Source organism: Leptopilina heterotoma, unplaced genomic scaffold (assembly GCF_015476425.1).
Source record: "Leptopilina heterotoma isolate Lh14 unplaced genomic scaffold, ASM1547642v1 Lhet_63, whole genome shotgun sequence".
In the NCBI taxonomy this organism is placed as follows: domain Eukaryota; kingdom Metazoa; phylum Arthropoda; class Insecta; order Hymenoptera; family Figitidae; genus Leptopilina; species Leptopilina heterotoma.
In genome coordinates this window covers 1,146,176-1,164,184 of record NW_025111149.1, presented here as the reverse complement: position 1 = coordinate 1,164,184, position 18,009 = coordinate 1,146,176, and the positions used below count along the sequence as shown (strand labels likewise).

At 29.1% G+C, this 18,009-nt stretch overlaps 1 protein-coding gene across 1 annotated transcript in view; it reads left to right on the top strand.

The window, feature by feature from the left end:
- The window catches only part of LOC122509814 (translation elongation factor 2), a 30,189-nt gene extending 12,241 nt beyond the window's left edge, over positions 1-17,948 (top strand). The window contains exons 10-14 of the mRNA XM_043624068.1: positions 62-351; positions 6,714-6,923; positions 7,015-7,197; positions 17,180-17,437; positions 17,768-17,948. Coding sequence (XP_043480003.1) covers positions 62-351; positions 6,714-6,923; positions 7,015-7,197; positions 17,180-17,437; positions 17,768-17,836 — 1,010 coding nt within the window. The 3' untranslated portion in view covers positions 17,837-17,948. The remainder of the gene's footprint in view (positions 1-61; positions 352-6,713; positions 6,924-7,014; positions 7,198-17,179; positions 17,438-17,767) is intronic.
- Positions 17,949-18,009: the final 61 nt, after the last annotated feature.

Sequence of the window (18,009 nt, the reverse complement as noted above, 5' to 3'; positions counted from 1 at the left end):
TGGAAATTGTTGTGTTCGAGAAAAGATTTGTTACTAATTTGATTTCTTCTCTCTTAATTAGGTTTGAAACGTTTGGCTAAATCCGATCCTATGGTTCAATGTATAATTGAAGAGTCGGGTGAGCACATTATTGCCGGTGCTGGAGAACTTCATCTTGAAATTTGCCTCAAGGATCTTGAGGAAGATCACGCATGCATTCCTATCAAGAAATCAGATCCCGTCGTCTCATACAGAGAAACAGTTTCGGAACGATCCGATCAAGTGTGCTTATCAAAATCACCAAACAAGCACAATCGTCTCTTCATGAGAGCGCAGCCAATGCCTGACGGTCTTCCTGAGGACATTGACAACGTAAGTTTTTCTTTATGCTAATAAAGTTCTCTCTATTAGTTTCTTATTGTTCTCTTGCAGAGAACAATAACAATTAGATTTTAAATCTGCCGTGTTTTCGAGAAACACAGTAACTGCAGTTTGAAAGATTTCGAGAAAAACTGTTCGAATCTTTATTGCCCTCTCCCGCATAGCCTAATTGAAATTATAAGTCGCCGTTTCTTACTTTTGATTCGTATGAATGCCCTCTTTTTAATAATGTAAAAATATATTTTTAATTTGTTTAAACAATAAATAAATTATTAAAAATGTAGTTACCGGTATGCTGATTTGAGTCTCGTCGCACGAAATACCAAGTAACTGGCAGTTACTTGGTCTTTCGTGCGACGAGCGCTCGTATAAGACCCTTCGTCGCGCAGAGAACTTAGGTAACTGCAAGAGAATATAATGGGGAGTTCCAAAAAAAGGTTTTTGTTTAATATAATAATTTTAGAATAAATGAAAAAACATGAATAATATAATATTACAGTCAGTCCCCGCTACCTGCGCAACTCGCAACCTGCACATCCCCGAAACCTGACGCTCTGACGACATAGACCAAACTCGCTATGTGACTATACTCACTTTCACTTTTACCGCGTGCTCAGTGCCGAAAAGTGTCTCAGTACATAAGTTTCTCTTGACGACTAAAAATTTTTGTTGTGCCACAAATTAATTTAAAAAATTGAATTTTTTCTTTTTTCTTATCAATTACTCATTTGATACATATATTTTACATAAAGTATATTAAAATTAATAAATTTATCTAAACATTTCTGTATTTATAAAATATACACGCACTGAGAAAAAAGAATATTCATTTTAAAAATAAAGACCAGTTTGAGTGATTTTGTTTAATTAAACAGAGTTTGTAAGTTTCATTTTAATATATATGAAAAATATCTATCACTCTTATTTAAAAATATTATTTGCTTGTATATGATTTGTTTCATTTAAAAAAAAATTATATTTGAATTAAACATAAAACACGTTTAAGTACATAACAGTTTTGTACCAAACAAAATTTATGTTTAAATGAATTATATTTTATCAACTAAAAATATGTTTGAATTAAACTTAAATATGTTTGACTGTATAACAAAGATAGTGAATTAAACATATTATGTTTCAAATTAGAAGTATCGTTTTCTCAGTGCGGGCGCCTACAATTGTATGCGATATAAGGGTGTATACATCCCTGAAAGTGGTGGGAAATGAATGGTGGGAGAGCGGCTGACTGGACTGTCAGGTAGCGAGTTCGGGGGAAAGGAAAAATTCTGAAATATGTGCAGGTTGCGGGGACTCACTGTATATATATATGTGCGATTCCATGAGAGATTTTAGTTTTTTCGGAGTAAGTAAACCAATTGCAATGAAACTTAGGAATTTTAATCTACTCATAAAAAGAAATATTTCCACCAAATATTACGTCAAAATATTTAGTAGTTTTTGAGATGTCGAAATTTTGGAAAAATTTTGAAATCGTTATATCTTCTTTCTATCTTAACCAAATCACTTAATTCTTCTTGGAAAAAATTCAGCATAAAAAAACCAAAAAATTGTTTATATTATGTTTACAAAAAAAATTTATAAACAAAAAAGTTATTAAATAATAATTGAATAACTTTTGAACACAAGGACGAAATTGAATGAGGCAAACACTAAAAAAATCTTAGTTGCGGTTTCTATAAGATTCCGAAATAAAAATTTTGTAATGAGAATGTCTTCGTATAATATTTTTAATATTTTTGTTCACTTTTGTGCATAAACATTAGAAGTTTCTGCTACTTGGCGTGTAATTTTAGATGCGCGCGCAGACCTCTCTCTAAAACCGGAAGTTAGCAGCTGATTAGAAAGAGAGGTCTGCGCGCGCATCTAAAATTACACGCCAAGTAGCAGAAACTTCTAATGTTTATGCACAAAAGTGAACAAAAATATTAAAAATATTATACGAAGACATTCTCATTACAAAATTTTTATTTCGGAATCTTATAGAAACCGCAACTAAGATTTTTTTAGTGTTTGCCTCATTCAATTTCGTCCTTGTGTTCAAAAGTTATTCAATTATTATTTAATAACTTTTTTGTTTATAAATTTTTTTTGTAAACATAATATAAACAATTTTTTGGTTTTTTTATGCTGAATTTTTTCCAAGAAGAATTAAGTGATTTGGTTAAGATAGAAAGAAGATATAACGATTTCAAAATTTTTCCAAAATTTCGACATCTCAAAAACTACTAAATATTTTGACGTAATATTTGGTGGAAATATTTCTTTTTATGAGTAGATTAAAATTCCTAAGTTTCATTGCAATTGGTTTACTTACTCCGAAAAAACTAAAATCTCTCATGGAATCGCACATATATATAATATTATGTAAATAAAATTAAAAATAAAATCAAGAAAAAACCCTGCGCAATATAATATAATTATTTATTGTACCTATAAAAATACAATATTGCTGGAAAAATATTTATTACACATATGTGACTGTCCGCGACAAAAGGGACCTTAGCTCCCAATAGTGAATTCTGCAGGAAAGGCGATTGAAGTAGTGCGTCTCTGATTGGTGGAGACGTTCTACTAGAATTCAGCCCCACTACTCACTACACATTGATATTAAATATCATTTGTCAGCGGACAAATTTTGTCCGCGTTACACGAAGCGCACAAATTGTATGTAGATGACCAGTGCAGTTGTATTGAAAAGTAGAGGGGCTGCTTTTCTGAACAACCACGTGTAAACACTCAACAAGCTCATTTTTAAACATTAATAACAAAAAAATCTATAAGTAAAAATTATTTTTGATGCTTGTATGTGAAAGAGCAACTCAATAAATATTGAATAATATACATAACTCGAAATTAATTTTTTCGGACCTAAGGTCCCTTTTGTCGCGGAACGTCACATATATCACACTTTTATAAATAATACATCATGTAATAGACAAAGCTTTTAGAAACATCTTGCACACGGATTAGAACGGAACCAACATATTAACAAGAAAATCTTAATTTCAAATGATTGCTATAAAATATTTAAAACTTTTTTATATTGCAAAAATTAATTAATTAAGCTACTTTAAAAATATTTTATCTAGAATTAAGACTTCCTTTCTGCTTTGAAATAAGATGTTTTTTATAGTAAATATAAAACGTAAAATTGAATATTATTAACATTCCTGGTTGGATATTAAATCTTCAGAACAGTTGTTTACTGTTAAATTGTTCCAAAAAAATGACGAGTTTTAGGTATTATCGGAAGAAGTTTTGTAACAATATCTGCCTTTTTTGTCGTCGAAATTCCTCGATTTTGCGCATTGTTTTGTGGCTTTTCATAATTTTTTTTAACTTATTTTTTAAAAAATCGAATGTTTTTAAATTTGTTTCGGTGTAGTCAGTGCTGAATGCTAAATTGAAACTACCTCTGGTTGCTTTTAGATGTTTTATTTTATTTACGTGAGTTTCTGAGGTTATTTTTTTCAATTTTGGAGCTGAGGAATGATCCTCCCAAGGAATAAAGTCTGAAGCTGTCATTATTTTGACGTCAACATTTCTGTCATTGGCCTTTTGAACTGCTTCTTTAAAATCCTGAAAATCGTAAATATTTCCTTTTTTTTTCATATACAATTCCACCTGGTGATGGAATGAATCTTCGAAGTTGAACCCAAGGGTACAAAACTTTCATTAAAGCCAATGAGAAGCCTAGTAAATAGAACAACTTTGAAACCTTCCATTCTTGGAAGCATAATAACCTTCTGTAGATCAACTGAACATTTTAAGTCACTAAAACCAGAAACACCTACTTGTTTAACATGAAAATCATATTTTTCGCGAGCAGCAATATACTTTTCATGATGAACTGACCAATTGTTACAAACATCACATGCCGTGTCAAGATCTTCTTTTGTGTGGTGTGGATTGTGTTGCTTAAAGAGTTCGCAAGTTTCACATTCTTCGTTTCCTAACTGTGTGAATGAAATTTTCATGTCAGATACAATATTTCGGTAAAATGTATAACTACACGAATGTTCAGGATACTGTTTTTGAAAGTCCTGGTGCATGTCTGTTATTGTTACGTCATTCGGTAAATATCGCCTGTTTGGAGCGTGTTCTCGGCGATAGTGGGACACCATAGGATGATACGACTCTATGTGTTCTTTTATCATTGTTTTTAATTGCAGAGAATTTTCATTTTTATTCTTTCCTCTTTTATCTGCAACAGGCTCTAATGTGACAGGATTAACATCTTTAAATGCAGCGGTTATAAAAAAGTCATTTTTAAAATTGTAACCCAAAGTTGATAAAAAAAAGAATTTGCAAACTTGAAATTTTGTATTATTAGAAGTCGTTAAAAAATACGAAAACGTATATTTTCGTTTTTCATTATTACTTGTTCTCCTTTCAACTGGTTTTCTTTCGACATGAGTGAGAACAAAACTACGCCTTTTTTGCAAATTCATTGAATTCCTGTATTCTCTATTTATAATTTGACGATCAAGTGAGTTTATTTTTTTGAAGCATTGAAATTTACAATTTTCATTGCAAGAAGAAAATTCATCATTTTTTAAGTCTTGTGAATTTTCATTTTGAGTCCTTCCTTCAGGAAACTCAGAATTTTCTGGAGGTTTTTGAAAAGAATTTTCTTTAGTTGTTAAAAACTGATGACTTGAATTATCTTGAGGCGGATATTGCGAATTCATTGTTAAAGCTCTATCACCGAAACTACTACTACTGTTTACGCAAAAATTGTTTAGAACATTTAGATAATTTTTTTCACTTACAATTAGTGACCTTATAATAATATAATGTTTAAAAAAAATATTCCACGTTTATATTTATTCTAATTAAAGATCACTAAAATTTAGTACAATTTATTTTTGTAGCAATTCTATGGGATCGTTCTACTGAAATTCTATAGAATATTCACAAGAATTTATACAGATCATTAACATTTTTGTTCAATTTTTTTTTGAAAAAAGTATATTTTGTATACATTTTTTTGGTATAAATTTTTTTTTGGTACCATTTTTTGTTGGTAAAATTAGTTTAGAAATATAAATTTTTTGAAAAAATAAAATTGGAAAATTTGTGGATTGGTAAAAGTGACTTCCATTCTAATATAACACTTACCATAAGAACTGTAAAATTCGTCCATTTTCAAATTAAATGTATTATTGTCAAATTCTGCTCATTGAGTATATTTTTGAGAAGTACCTAAAAAAGTGAGGTTAATTTTGTTTCAAAGTGTCTATGTACGTATAAAATTATTTTTAATATCTAGATAAACTCAAAAATAATGTAAAATTTAAAATGTAGAGATAATGCTAAAAATTATCTTTCAATAATATCAATATTTTTAAAAACTTACTTGTATATTAATAGTTAACAATCACTAAAAAACACTTTAAAAACGTCAAATTCTGTTTGCTTGATATACACTTATTTCTATGCAGATGTCACTGTCTTCAACCATGGTAAAGTAGATCGCTAATTCTTGACGCTGTATTTTAATTATTAATTACTTTTATTTTTTTAATTAAAATAAATTATTTTTATTTCTTAAAAATAATTTTAAGTTAATAAAAGTAAAATAAATTTAATTTATAATTAAAAATTATCAATTAATAATTGTAAATTAAATTATAACATATAAATTAATTTTTAATAATTTATTAATTATATTAATGGAAAATTATTAATTATAATAATTTTAAATGTATTGCAACTTTCACGAGCTCTATATAAAATTCTGCAGTTACTTGGTCTTTCAAATTATTGGCGTTCCTTTTTGAGTCCTTGTCGCACGAGAAACTTAGGTAACTGAACTGCTTCCAGAGCGCTCTGCAGTTACTTGGTGTTTCGTGCGACGAGGGCTCGAAAATGAACGCTACTATTTTGAAAAACCAAGTAACTGTGCAGTTACTTGGTGTTTGAAATCACGACCCTCAAAATACGTCACAATGCCCAAATATGGCACCAGTATCTTGCAGTTAACCCAGTTTCTCGAATTATGACTTGCCAATTTTTGCAGTTACTGTGAAAATAGCATAATTATTAAAAAATTATTATTAATTAAGTTAATAATTTTAAAAAATGCTTTGCATAAACAGGTGTATTTTTTTTACGATTCCAACGATATAAAAAACTCATTTTTCGATTTTTCTGCAGTTACTGTGTTTTTCCAAAACACGTCAGAAATGATGATTGTTCTTCACAGACCTGTTCTGAATTTTAATGAAAGACAGTTAAGAACGGCCAACTGACGATATAATAGAATAAGGAATGATTTACTCAAGTTTCAGAATTGAGTTTTTTTTAAAGGAAATTTTTCTTTTTAACAGGGAGAGGTCAATCCAAGAGACGACTTCAAAGTGCGAGCTCGTTATCTTAGCGAAAAATACGACTACGATGTTACAGAGGCCAGGAAAATCTGGTGCTTCGGCCCCGATGGAACTGGACCAAATATCCTTGTCGACTGCACAAAGGGAGTGCAATATCTTAATGAAATTAAGGATTCAGTTGTAGCTGGATTCCAATGGGCAACGAAAGAGGTAAATTTCTAAGTTTGTTAACTTTTATTTCTGCTTTGACTTTGATTTTTTTCTTCGTTAATTAATTTAATTGTCTTTTTCTTTGCGATAGGGAGTTCTTTCTGAGGAAAATTTGAGAGGAGTCCGATTCGACATCGAGGATGTTACGTTGCATGCTGACGCCATTCACAGAGGAGGTGGTCAAATCATTCCTACAACGAGACGTTGCTTGTACGCTTGCCTTCTCACTGCAAAACCGAGACTTATGGAGCCCGTTTACTTGTGTGAAATTCAGGTAAAACGAACTGAATTTTTAATTTTCTCTTTTAAATTTTCAGGCCTCGGATATTATGATTTTTTCGACTATTTTCAAATAATGCGACTTTTTCGACTTTTCTTCCAAATTTTGCGACAAAATACCATATTTTTAGTATAAAATGCTGCAAATTTTTTTTTGAAAATTTTTTCTAATTAAATTTTTGAAATATATACAATTAAAAAGATTCCGAATAATTGAAATTTAGTAAAATTAATTGAAAATAAATCCTTTTTTTCAAGTATTTTATTATACTTTTTGAAAATTAACTAGGTATTATAGAATTTTTTATTGAAAATTTTGGAAATAATTGAATTTTTAAAAAATTTAATGAATAATCTTCAAGTGTAAATTCGATAAAAAATGAAAATATTAAAATAGTTTTGAAAAAAGTAATTCTCTGACAAAGTAATTTAAAATTTTTTAAAATTCACTATTAGAATTTTTGAGAAATTATTTATAACTAGCTGTCGTACCCGTCTTCGACGGGTTTTAGTTTCTACAAATACATTCAATAGTGTGTCGACCAGTCTCGAAAAATGGGAAATAGCGGGGAATTTAATTTGACCGGAAAAAATAATATTTAGCTACCATTAACTATTTCATTAGAAAAATATTACTATTTTAAATCAGTGATTGACTTTTTACCATCAAATAATTTATTTTTAATTAATTAAAATGCAGAGAACAATGTTTTGTCAATTATTTGTAGAAATTTAATTATTGTATATAAGTTAATCCAAAATTTCCACCAGTTTTTGGAGTTATAGTGAAGTCAAATTCGAACTAATTGTATTATAATTGCTAAAATCTAAAATAAGACCTATATTGCAGGCTGAATTCACAGTTTTTCCCGATTAAATTAAATTCCTGCATATTTCCCGTTTTTTCCAGTTGGTAGAACCCCTGTTAAAAGTATTAGTAAAAACAAAAACCCGTCGAAGAGTATTTTCATAAAATAAGTGAATTTTTATAGCCATTTGTAGTTTTATTTATTGTTAATTCTTATCAAGAAAATTTATATTTGATGAGAAAAGATACACCTGGAAAAATTTGGACAAAGCTGGGAAAACCGGATAGTTTGTTAAACAAAAATAATAATAGACACCCTGTTTAACTTTTGCCTTTACAATGCTCAAAACATCCCTAAAAGTTAAATCTAGAATTAAAATAACCAAACTTTTTACTATCTAAGTTTTTTCCCAGTAGCATAATGCAAGTATCGTATCACATATTCTTGAATTCCTGCAGTATCAATTTTATCATAAGAATCTCCATTTTTAATATTTTCGAAATTTTTGCAATTGAGTACTCCTAATAAAGTCGGCTGTAGACGCAAATTAGGTTAATATATAGAAAATTTCTAAAGTAGAATGGTTATGCTTAATCCAAAAAAGTATTTCTCGGGGACTCTTGTCGAAGTGCGTAAGGCCAATAGGGCAGGAGTATAAACAATAAAAATATTTAATTACAGAAAGTTTAAAAAATATACATTAAAAAATATAAAATTTGGAAATTTTCCATTTTTTTAATTTTTTGAAAAAATTGAATACCTCCCGTTCTAATTAATATATTTAAAATCTGCAAATTTATTGCTTATATATATCTTACAAAAGTCATAACTGATTAATTTACAGCAATCTGTCAAAATTTAAAAAAAAATTTGAATTTTTTGGAAAATTCATAATTTTTTTTCATATTAATATTATTTTTTATTCAATTTATTTTTATATATCTTTAAAATCATTTATATTATTAATAAATTAAAAAATTTATGCCAATCTGCAAAAATTGAAAAAAAATTTTTTTTTGAATTTTTTGAAAAATTCATAACTTTTGTTCAGCTCAATATTTTTTCATCAAATATAGCTAATATTTTAAGTTAGACCAATACCTGAAAGATTGCCAAATTTTCATAGAGATATTATAAATAGAGTGGGGAAGGTATAGGCGGCAGCGTGTGGGGGAAGTGTCCTGCCATAAACAGAATGGGTTGGAGGGAGAAAGAAGATTTAACACCAGTATCTGTCCTTCAATGAGCTCCAGCGCAAGAGAGACACCTACTGGTGCTAAATCTTCTTTCTCTTTCTATCAAGCGGACGCATACATGCAAACCATCCCCACTCTATTTATATTATCTCTATGCAAATTTTACTTCAATCGGTCAAGACGTTTTCAAGTTATACGCGAACAAAATTTTGCGGACATACATACATACATACATACATACATACATACATACATACATACATACAGGAAATTTTCTATTACCATTTTTGGATTCTCCGTTGTTCAAATAAATAAATTATGCTAGAAAAAATTAATTTCGTGCAATGTACAGACAAAAGTCTGATTTTATTAATATAGATAGATTAAAATTCATCAAAAATTTGATTATTTTTAAAATATTTTTTAAAAACTCGATTATTTATTTGTTTAATAAATTTTTTTGCAAAATTTAATTATTTTAGGAAATTTTATTAAAATTTGTTGCAAAATTCAATTATTTTCATGAATTTTAATCAAATTTATGTCTAAATTCCATTTTTTAGGAATTTTAAAAAAAATTTATTGAAAAATTCAATTATTTTCAGGAATTTTAATAAAAATTTTGTCTAAATTGAATTTTCGGGAATTTTAAAAAAATTAATTGCAAAATCCATTTTTATTCTGGAATTTTATTAAAATTCTAATTCATCTATAATTTTAATAAAACTTTGTGCAAAATTCAATTATTTTCAGAAATTTTAATTCAATTTTTGTCTAAATTTAATTTTCAGGAATTTTATTAAAATTCGTTGCAAAATTCAATACACTGTAAAAAATGTTAGGTGAAATTTACACCGTCGCACGAGGGCAATAAAAGGACCCTCGTCGCACGATGTGAAATCACCCTGAGCCTCGAATGAAATTTACATCGACGCACGATGTACAAAAAAAATATACATCGTGTGTCGATGTAAAATTCATTTGAGGCTCAGGGTGATTTCACACCGTGCGACGAGGGTCCTTTTATTCCCCTCGTGCGACGGTGTAAATTTTACCCAACATTTTTTACAGTGTAGACCTTTTCATTTCAATTCGGAAGTTGCGAATGCGCCTGCGCAGCAACCATGACAGTTCACCAATTTTAAAAGTTTCGGCCCTGTTCTATTAACATGTGTTAAAACTTTACTTTTGCTCATGTTTTTATAGAGAAAAGAAAATGTGTCCGGTGCAAAATTGGTATCAAATTTAAACATAAAAACACGCAGTTAAATTTGCAATTAAAATATCACTGCAGTGCACAAAACAGTCAACTAAAAGAAGAAAAAAGAGTTGGTTCCAGAGTGAGGTTATGTTTACTATATATTGACATATTGTTATTCGCTGATGAAATGTGAAAAACACAATAGTTACCTCTTTCACTTTTATTTATTGTTTTTATTAACGTTGCATGTAGAAATGCAAAAAAACTAAAATAAATTATTGATATTTCAAAAATAACTTATTGATAAAATAATTAATATATGCTCCGTCCCTAATTTTTTCATTAAATTTATTCCAGTATTTGTTATAATTATTATACTCCATTTTTATGCAACATATAATAATTATTAGAACACTTTTTATAATTTTTTTCATATCTGAATAATGCAATAGCTGTAAACAGGACCGAAACTTGAAACGGAACTTCAATTCCATATAACGCATGCGCAAAGAAAATAATTGAAATGAAAAGGTGTATATTACATATTTTCATGAATTTTAATCAAATTTTTATCTAAATCCAATTTTCAGGAATTTTTAAAAAATTTATTGCATAATTCAATTATTTTCAGGAATTTTAATAAAAAATTTTGTCTAAATTCAACTTTCAGGATTTTTTTTTAAATTTATTGAAAAATTCAATTATTTTCATGAATTTTAATAAAAACTCTTTGCAAAATTCAATTTTTTTTCTGGAATTTTATTAAAATTCTAATTCATCATCCATTAATTGAGGGTCCCGATCAAATAACTCGACCGACTAGGTCTGTGCGGTTATTGAATTCTGTAACCGGTTTCCGGTGATTGAAATAACCGGTTATTAACCCGGTTAACCGGTTTTAACTATATAACCGATTAACCGGTTATTCGGTTATTATGAAATAACCGATTAACCGTTTATTCGGTTATTATAAAATATCCGGTTAACCGTTTTTTCGGTTTTTTTGAAGTAACAACCCAGATAACAATTTGAGATTGATATGCTTCTCATATCGCTCGCATGTACGAGGTTTCTTTTCGCACTCGTGCCTTCACTGATGCAGACAGATGCGTCTTCATATGAGACGCATTACGCTCGCATGTCATAAAGGTGCATGATTCATGAGAGTAAAATGCGAGTCTCGTGCGTTTTTAAGGATTATTTATGATAAATATATTGTACATTTTCGGCCATATTGGGAAAATTGGCTGCGCACCCTGCGCACATGCGCATCGGTGAGACCGCGAACATTAAAAAATTATAAAGTCAAATATATACATATAAGTCATTCCATTATATTTCGACTAAAGTCTTTGCCGACTAATTTAAAAAAATTATAATATTTTGCAGGAATGATTTTGAACAGGAATGATCATCGAACAAAAAGAATTTCTTAAATATTTTTTATATTTATTGTAAAATAAGCATCTAAAGTATATAAAGTCGTAAAAACTGTCTATTAGAAAATATTAAAGAAAACACATAATTTACTATGAAAACGTAAAAAAATTATTAGAATTTATTATGAATTAATTATTTTATTATTATAAATTGATAGAAACAATTATTATTAAGAAATATTAAATAAAAAATTATGTTAAAGTTCACCTGGCAAATAACCTATTTTTGCAAATTTTATTCGCTAAATGTGAGAAAGAGAAATCATTAAATTGAATAAAACCTTACACGGAAAAAAAAAGTTCGAGGATTATTCGGGAACTTCGTTCTTAACTCTTGGATACGGCGGGTAGTACACAGATAACTAAAGGTTGCCTCTTTTAAATATGTAATTTACTATTTCTCTACAAATTATAACTATTTCACCACTTATCAGCAAACTGTTCTTAAAAAAGTCGGGAACTGTTCAAGAAAATCGAAAAGTTAGGCGAATGCAAGAAAAAATGGATTCTGCTTACCCCCTCCCACTTCCCCTCCTTGACACGTGCGCACACACACACATTTATCCTTGAAGGTTACATACAATTTTTATTTTTTATTAAGTTTCTGAAATAGAAAAAAGTTTATTAATTAAACTATGCTTGTGGTTTGCGAATGCAGGCGGCTTGCATCTCGCCCCCTCTCCCAACCCTAATTCTGATGTAGCCAATAATATTTTTCCCTTGATCTGTATTTGTTAACTTTGTCCGCCGTGTTTAATGCACAGTTTCTGCGCACCAAGATTCCTTGACGAGTTCCCGAAAATTTCAAAAACAGTTGCGGCCAGTGCCATGAACTTTACATGAGAAAGTAATGAAAAAGAGACTAATGGACTATTTATAGCTTTTTCTAATACAGTTCCCGAATTTCTTTCAAACATTCATTGATTACCATTGAATGTTCGTCGCTAGTTCAGAGCTGTTACCACGTATCCAAGAGTTAGGAAATAATTCCTGAAATATCTGGGAACTTTTTTTTTCCGTGTATGAAATATAAAGAAACTTTTAATAACTTTTAGTGTTTCTTATCACATTCTTCCTTTTTTCTTCACAAATGTTAAAAAATAAGCAATTAAAACTGGCACTTTGCTTATTTTCACGATTTTAAAATGCCCAGTAAAAAAAAACTAATTCAAATGAATTGAAACGAATTAACATTTTTGGTAGGCTCCAATTCGTATTTGTCACAAAGCGGGATTCACGAAAGCTCTTTGTGAATTCTTTTTAATTCATTTCAATTAGTTTTCGTTTACTGGGTGTAAATAACTTCTGCCCAGAAAATTGAAAAATTACGAAAATTGGGCAATAATAAGAAGATGCTTATTTTACAATAAATATAAAAAATATAATTTAAAAATTCTTTTTGTTCGACGATTCTAATATCTTTAAAATCATTCCTGCAAAATATTATACTTTTTTAAAATTAGTCGGCAACGACTTTAGTCTAAATATAATGGAATGGCTCATATGCATATTATATAAATTAATAAAATATAAATTTTATATTAAATTTTAAATTATTAAATTCAATTTTAAAAATTTCTACAAGTTATCATTAAAGTAATTTTCATAAATTCATAAATTTTATTGATTTAATGTAATATAAGATTATTTGAGGGGCTGATATAAAGTGGTTTAAAAAAACATTGGGAGAAAAAGTGGGATAAGTGACTTGGTAGCAAAAATGGTTTAAAACAATTAAAATATTTATCAATAAGTTTATTACACGAATGACTTGCAAAATATTAAAGTTTTTCTTTACTATTTTAAATATTTTTTGATTATTAATTATAATTAATTTATCCATAAATTACAAAATCATTTTAGCCCGTATTTGCGCCCAAGTCACTTATCCCACTTTTGCTCCTAATTACCACTTTTACTATCAACCCCTCATTTCAAAGTATTACGTTTATGTCCTCACGCATGCTACAAAATTAGCACGAGCGACAGCAAAATGTGTCTCATTGAGCAAGCACGGTGTGACTAAAGTGCAACAAAATCAGAACGAGTGACCGCTAAATGCGTCTCATTATGCACTCACCGCGTGACTCGCGTGTCCTGCGCCCGAAGTGCGACAAAGTGGGAATTACAGGGAAAGAGAAGCATTATTTTTATTTGTTTAGATAAAATTGTTTCTTAAACATCTAATTTGCAAAACGGAAGGCAAAATTTTCAAATCTAAATTTAAATATTTTAATAGTTTCTTAGATTTTTTAATGTAATTTTTCAAAAATGAATTTTTCTTTAAGGGGACCGTACAACACTTTTGCGTGTTTTATTTTACATTTTGATGTATCGAAACACTGGGCTCTTTTCACACATATAACCACACATATTGAGGATTAAGAAAAAAATATTTTTTTATTTATTCTGACCTTCATGGCGACAAAATGGCGGTTAAAGTGATTGTCCGGAAAAAACTGGTTGACACGTTATCTCTGCTTCAAAATGTCGAAAACAAAAAATGAAAAGAATTTCTTAAAATATATATCAGTGGCTATGGCCTGAACCGCAACCAACATTCTATATCCATTTTTAACCCCATTTTTTTACCGTTTTAGGGGTGGAAAAGGGGTAAAAAAATTTAAACCGCCGCCATTTTCTCATTTTTTATTCAAATTCATTTTTTTTTTGTTTACTGACATATATTTTAAGAAATTCTTTTGATTTTTTGTTTCCGACATTTTGAAGCAGAGATATCGTGTCAACCAGTTTTTTCCGGACAATCACTTCAGCCGCCAATTTGTCGCCATCAAGGGCAGAATAAATAAAAAAATATTTTTTTCTTAATCCTCAATATGTATGTTAATATGTGTGAAAAGAGCCCAGTGTTTCGATACATTTTACTATGAAAAAATAAATGTTGAAAAAACACGCAAAAGTGGTGTACGGTCCCCTTAAGCACATAGAGTTTAATTGCACACACTAATTTTATGTTTTTTGAAAATAGAAAATAAATAAACAATTGGTTATTCTAAAATAACCGGTTATTTCTAAATAACCGGTTATTTCAAAATAACCGAAGAAAGGTTAACCGTTTGCTCAAAAATTTTATAACCGGTTAACCGGTTATGACAATAACCGGTTTTATAACCAGTTAACCGGTTAACCGCACAGGCCTAAGCTCAGATAAATCTTAGAAAAAAAGTGTGAAGGAAATGAGAGAAAAATCTGTGGTTTTGTATATGGATAGACAATGTCAAAAAGTTTAAACTGGAAGATTTTAGAAAAAGTTTACCACAGACTTAATGAATAAATAATTATTAAAGTTTTAGTTTTCAAAACAGTAATAATTGTATAAGTATCAAACACAAAAACACATGAAAATTTGGCAACATCGCAACAACACACAACCTCAAAAAAATACAAATTTGATCTGTACATTTGAAATTAATAATATTCCTTAAACATAAGTTAATAACTTTTATGTTTCTTTTGCATCATAATTATATTTTACATTTGTTTATTGTAATTTTCGTGTTCTCAACACTAAAAAATTTGAGGTTAACCTCTGACAATATACTACAGTCAGGTCCCCATACTGTTAGATTCCAAACTGTTATGTCCTCAGTAGTGTTATGTTTTTGCATAACCTCCAAATTCAGAAGTGTTAGGTGACGTCACGTTACGTCACCAATTTTCAGGGCCGTATTCTTAAGCCCAAAGAAAAGGGGGCATATACTTCTAGGCCAAACTATATAGGATTTTTGATTAAAATTATGAAACTGAAATTTTTTTTTGAGGTTGCGAACATGCAAGATTTTACATGGGAGTAATGGGAACAATCCCCTTGCCCCTCACCACAGCTGTGACAATCCTTAACTTTCGTCTTTTAAAAATTTTTTAGAAATATTTTTAAAAAGTTAATTTTACGAATTTATTTTTTAAAATTTTTTGAATATATTCTACCATATCTTTAAAATGAGAAATGACCGGTTTCAATTATTATAGAAAAATTGAATTTTTATATTTAAATAATTGAATTCTTGAAGAACTTTCGGAAAAATATTAAAAAGTAATATAGATAATGATCTATAAATCTATAAATTTCTATGATTTAGAAATGAAGTTTAGTTAAAAATTGTAGAAAATAATTGAATTTTTGTAAGGGTCATACAGTGGAACCTTGATTATCCGAACTAACCTAGGCAAGGCCGGGTTCGGATAATCGAAAGTTCGGATAATAGAGATTTTAATTTTTTTTATATAATTAAAGTAAAAAAATCGACAGTTGAAATATATATATTTCATTTAATCCATTTTTTAAATATACATCAGTATATATATACGTAAATATATATTAATTCATAATAATATATTAATAAAACATAGAATTCAGAATTTTTAAAGATTTTTCTGGCATAAATATCGTTATTTTCCTTTGAAAGATTCGGGAGGTCAAAAAAAAGTTCGGATAATAGAGGGTTCGGATAACAGAGGTTCGGATAATCGAGGTTCCACTGTAGTTTTAATTTTTAGAAATTATTAAATTTCAGAATTTGATTTTTTTAAAATTTTATTTCCTGGTGAAAAAAGAAATAAGAAGTATTCAGAAGAAGTATTTGAATATTTTATTTAGCAAAATTATACAAGTTTTGATGAATTGAATTTAGAAATCAGTGAAGAATCCTGATTCTTCACTGATTTCTAAATTCAGAAAGAATTCTGATTCAGAAGAATCAGGGAAATAGAAAATAAAATATTTGTGACAACACTAAATTAAATAATCGACTTTTTCGACTTTTTTTTTCTATTTTTAATCGACTAAAGCGACTTTTTTTGTTCGTTAAAGTCGATCCGAGGCCTGAATTTTATAAATTTTAATTTAATACACGGAAAAAAATAGTGTGCTAAAAACACACATAGCGAACTGTTGCGTATATTGCACGCACACTACCATGCGTGATTTGCTTGGAAACCATCCTAATTTCGCATGGTGTTGTAGTAAAAGCCATGGCTCATATGGCTTTCGCTAAGGCACCATGCGAAAATAGGATGGATTCCAAGCAAATCACGCATGGTAGTGTGCGTGAATATACCCAACGTGCGTGCAATATACACAACAGTTTCGCTCATGTGTTTTTAGCACACTATTTTTTTCCGTGTAGCTTGAGAGAATTAATAGTTAAATGATGAACGTTCTAAAAATATTTTCTGACACCTCTTCTGATTCGTTGTGAAGGGAATCTATGAACATTAACTGATAGTAATTGAATACTAAATTTTGTTTGTAGCGCTCGATAAATATTTGCCTGTATGTAAAGTATTAATTAATTAATTTTTTTTATTACAGTGCCCAGAAGTTGCTGTTGGTGGAATTTATGGAGTGTTGAATCGCAGGAGAGGTCATGTTTTCGAAGAACAACAAGTGGCTGGTACCCCTATGTTTGTTGTTAGAGCTTATCTTCCCGTTAATGAGTCGTTTGGATTCACTGCTGATTTGCGTTCCAATACTGGCGGTCAAGCTTTCCCACAATGTGTATTTGACCATTGGCAAATTCTTCCTGGAGATCCAATGGAATCCACCACTCGACCATACACAGTTGTTCAAGTAAGTTTTTCATTTTATTAATTTATTATTTTGTATCAATTCAATTGATTTAAATTAGAGGGATAGTTAATTAGGTAAAGTTTATAATTTAATGTTATTTAGCGATTGCCACGATCATAACTGATGGCCCTGCTTATAAATGCTTTGTCGTTTTTAAATTCGTGGAATATTAAACGTTTTTAAAGTTTCGGTGCTCCAGATTATCTGGTTTGCCAGAATAGGGAAACGAACAAAATATTTGAAATACTTTTTTTAATTTTGAGTAAATTAATGAAAAATTTAATTCTTTTCAAATAGTCTGTTTTACAGTGTTTTTTTTTCTCTTTCTAGGAAACTCGTAAGCGAAAGGGATTAAAGGAAGGTCTCCCAGATTTGTCATCGTATTTGGATAAATTGTAACTGACATACTTTATTTAAATACTTATTTTATTTAAATTTTGTAATTGAATCTAACGCTGCCTCTTATATATATATATACTGAAATACATTTAAAAGTAACGTAATCGATTTATTTTCCAAGAGTAAATATTGGAATTAAAAAAAGAAAGAAAGAAAATCAATTTATTTCATGA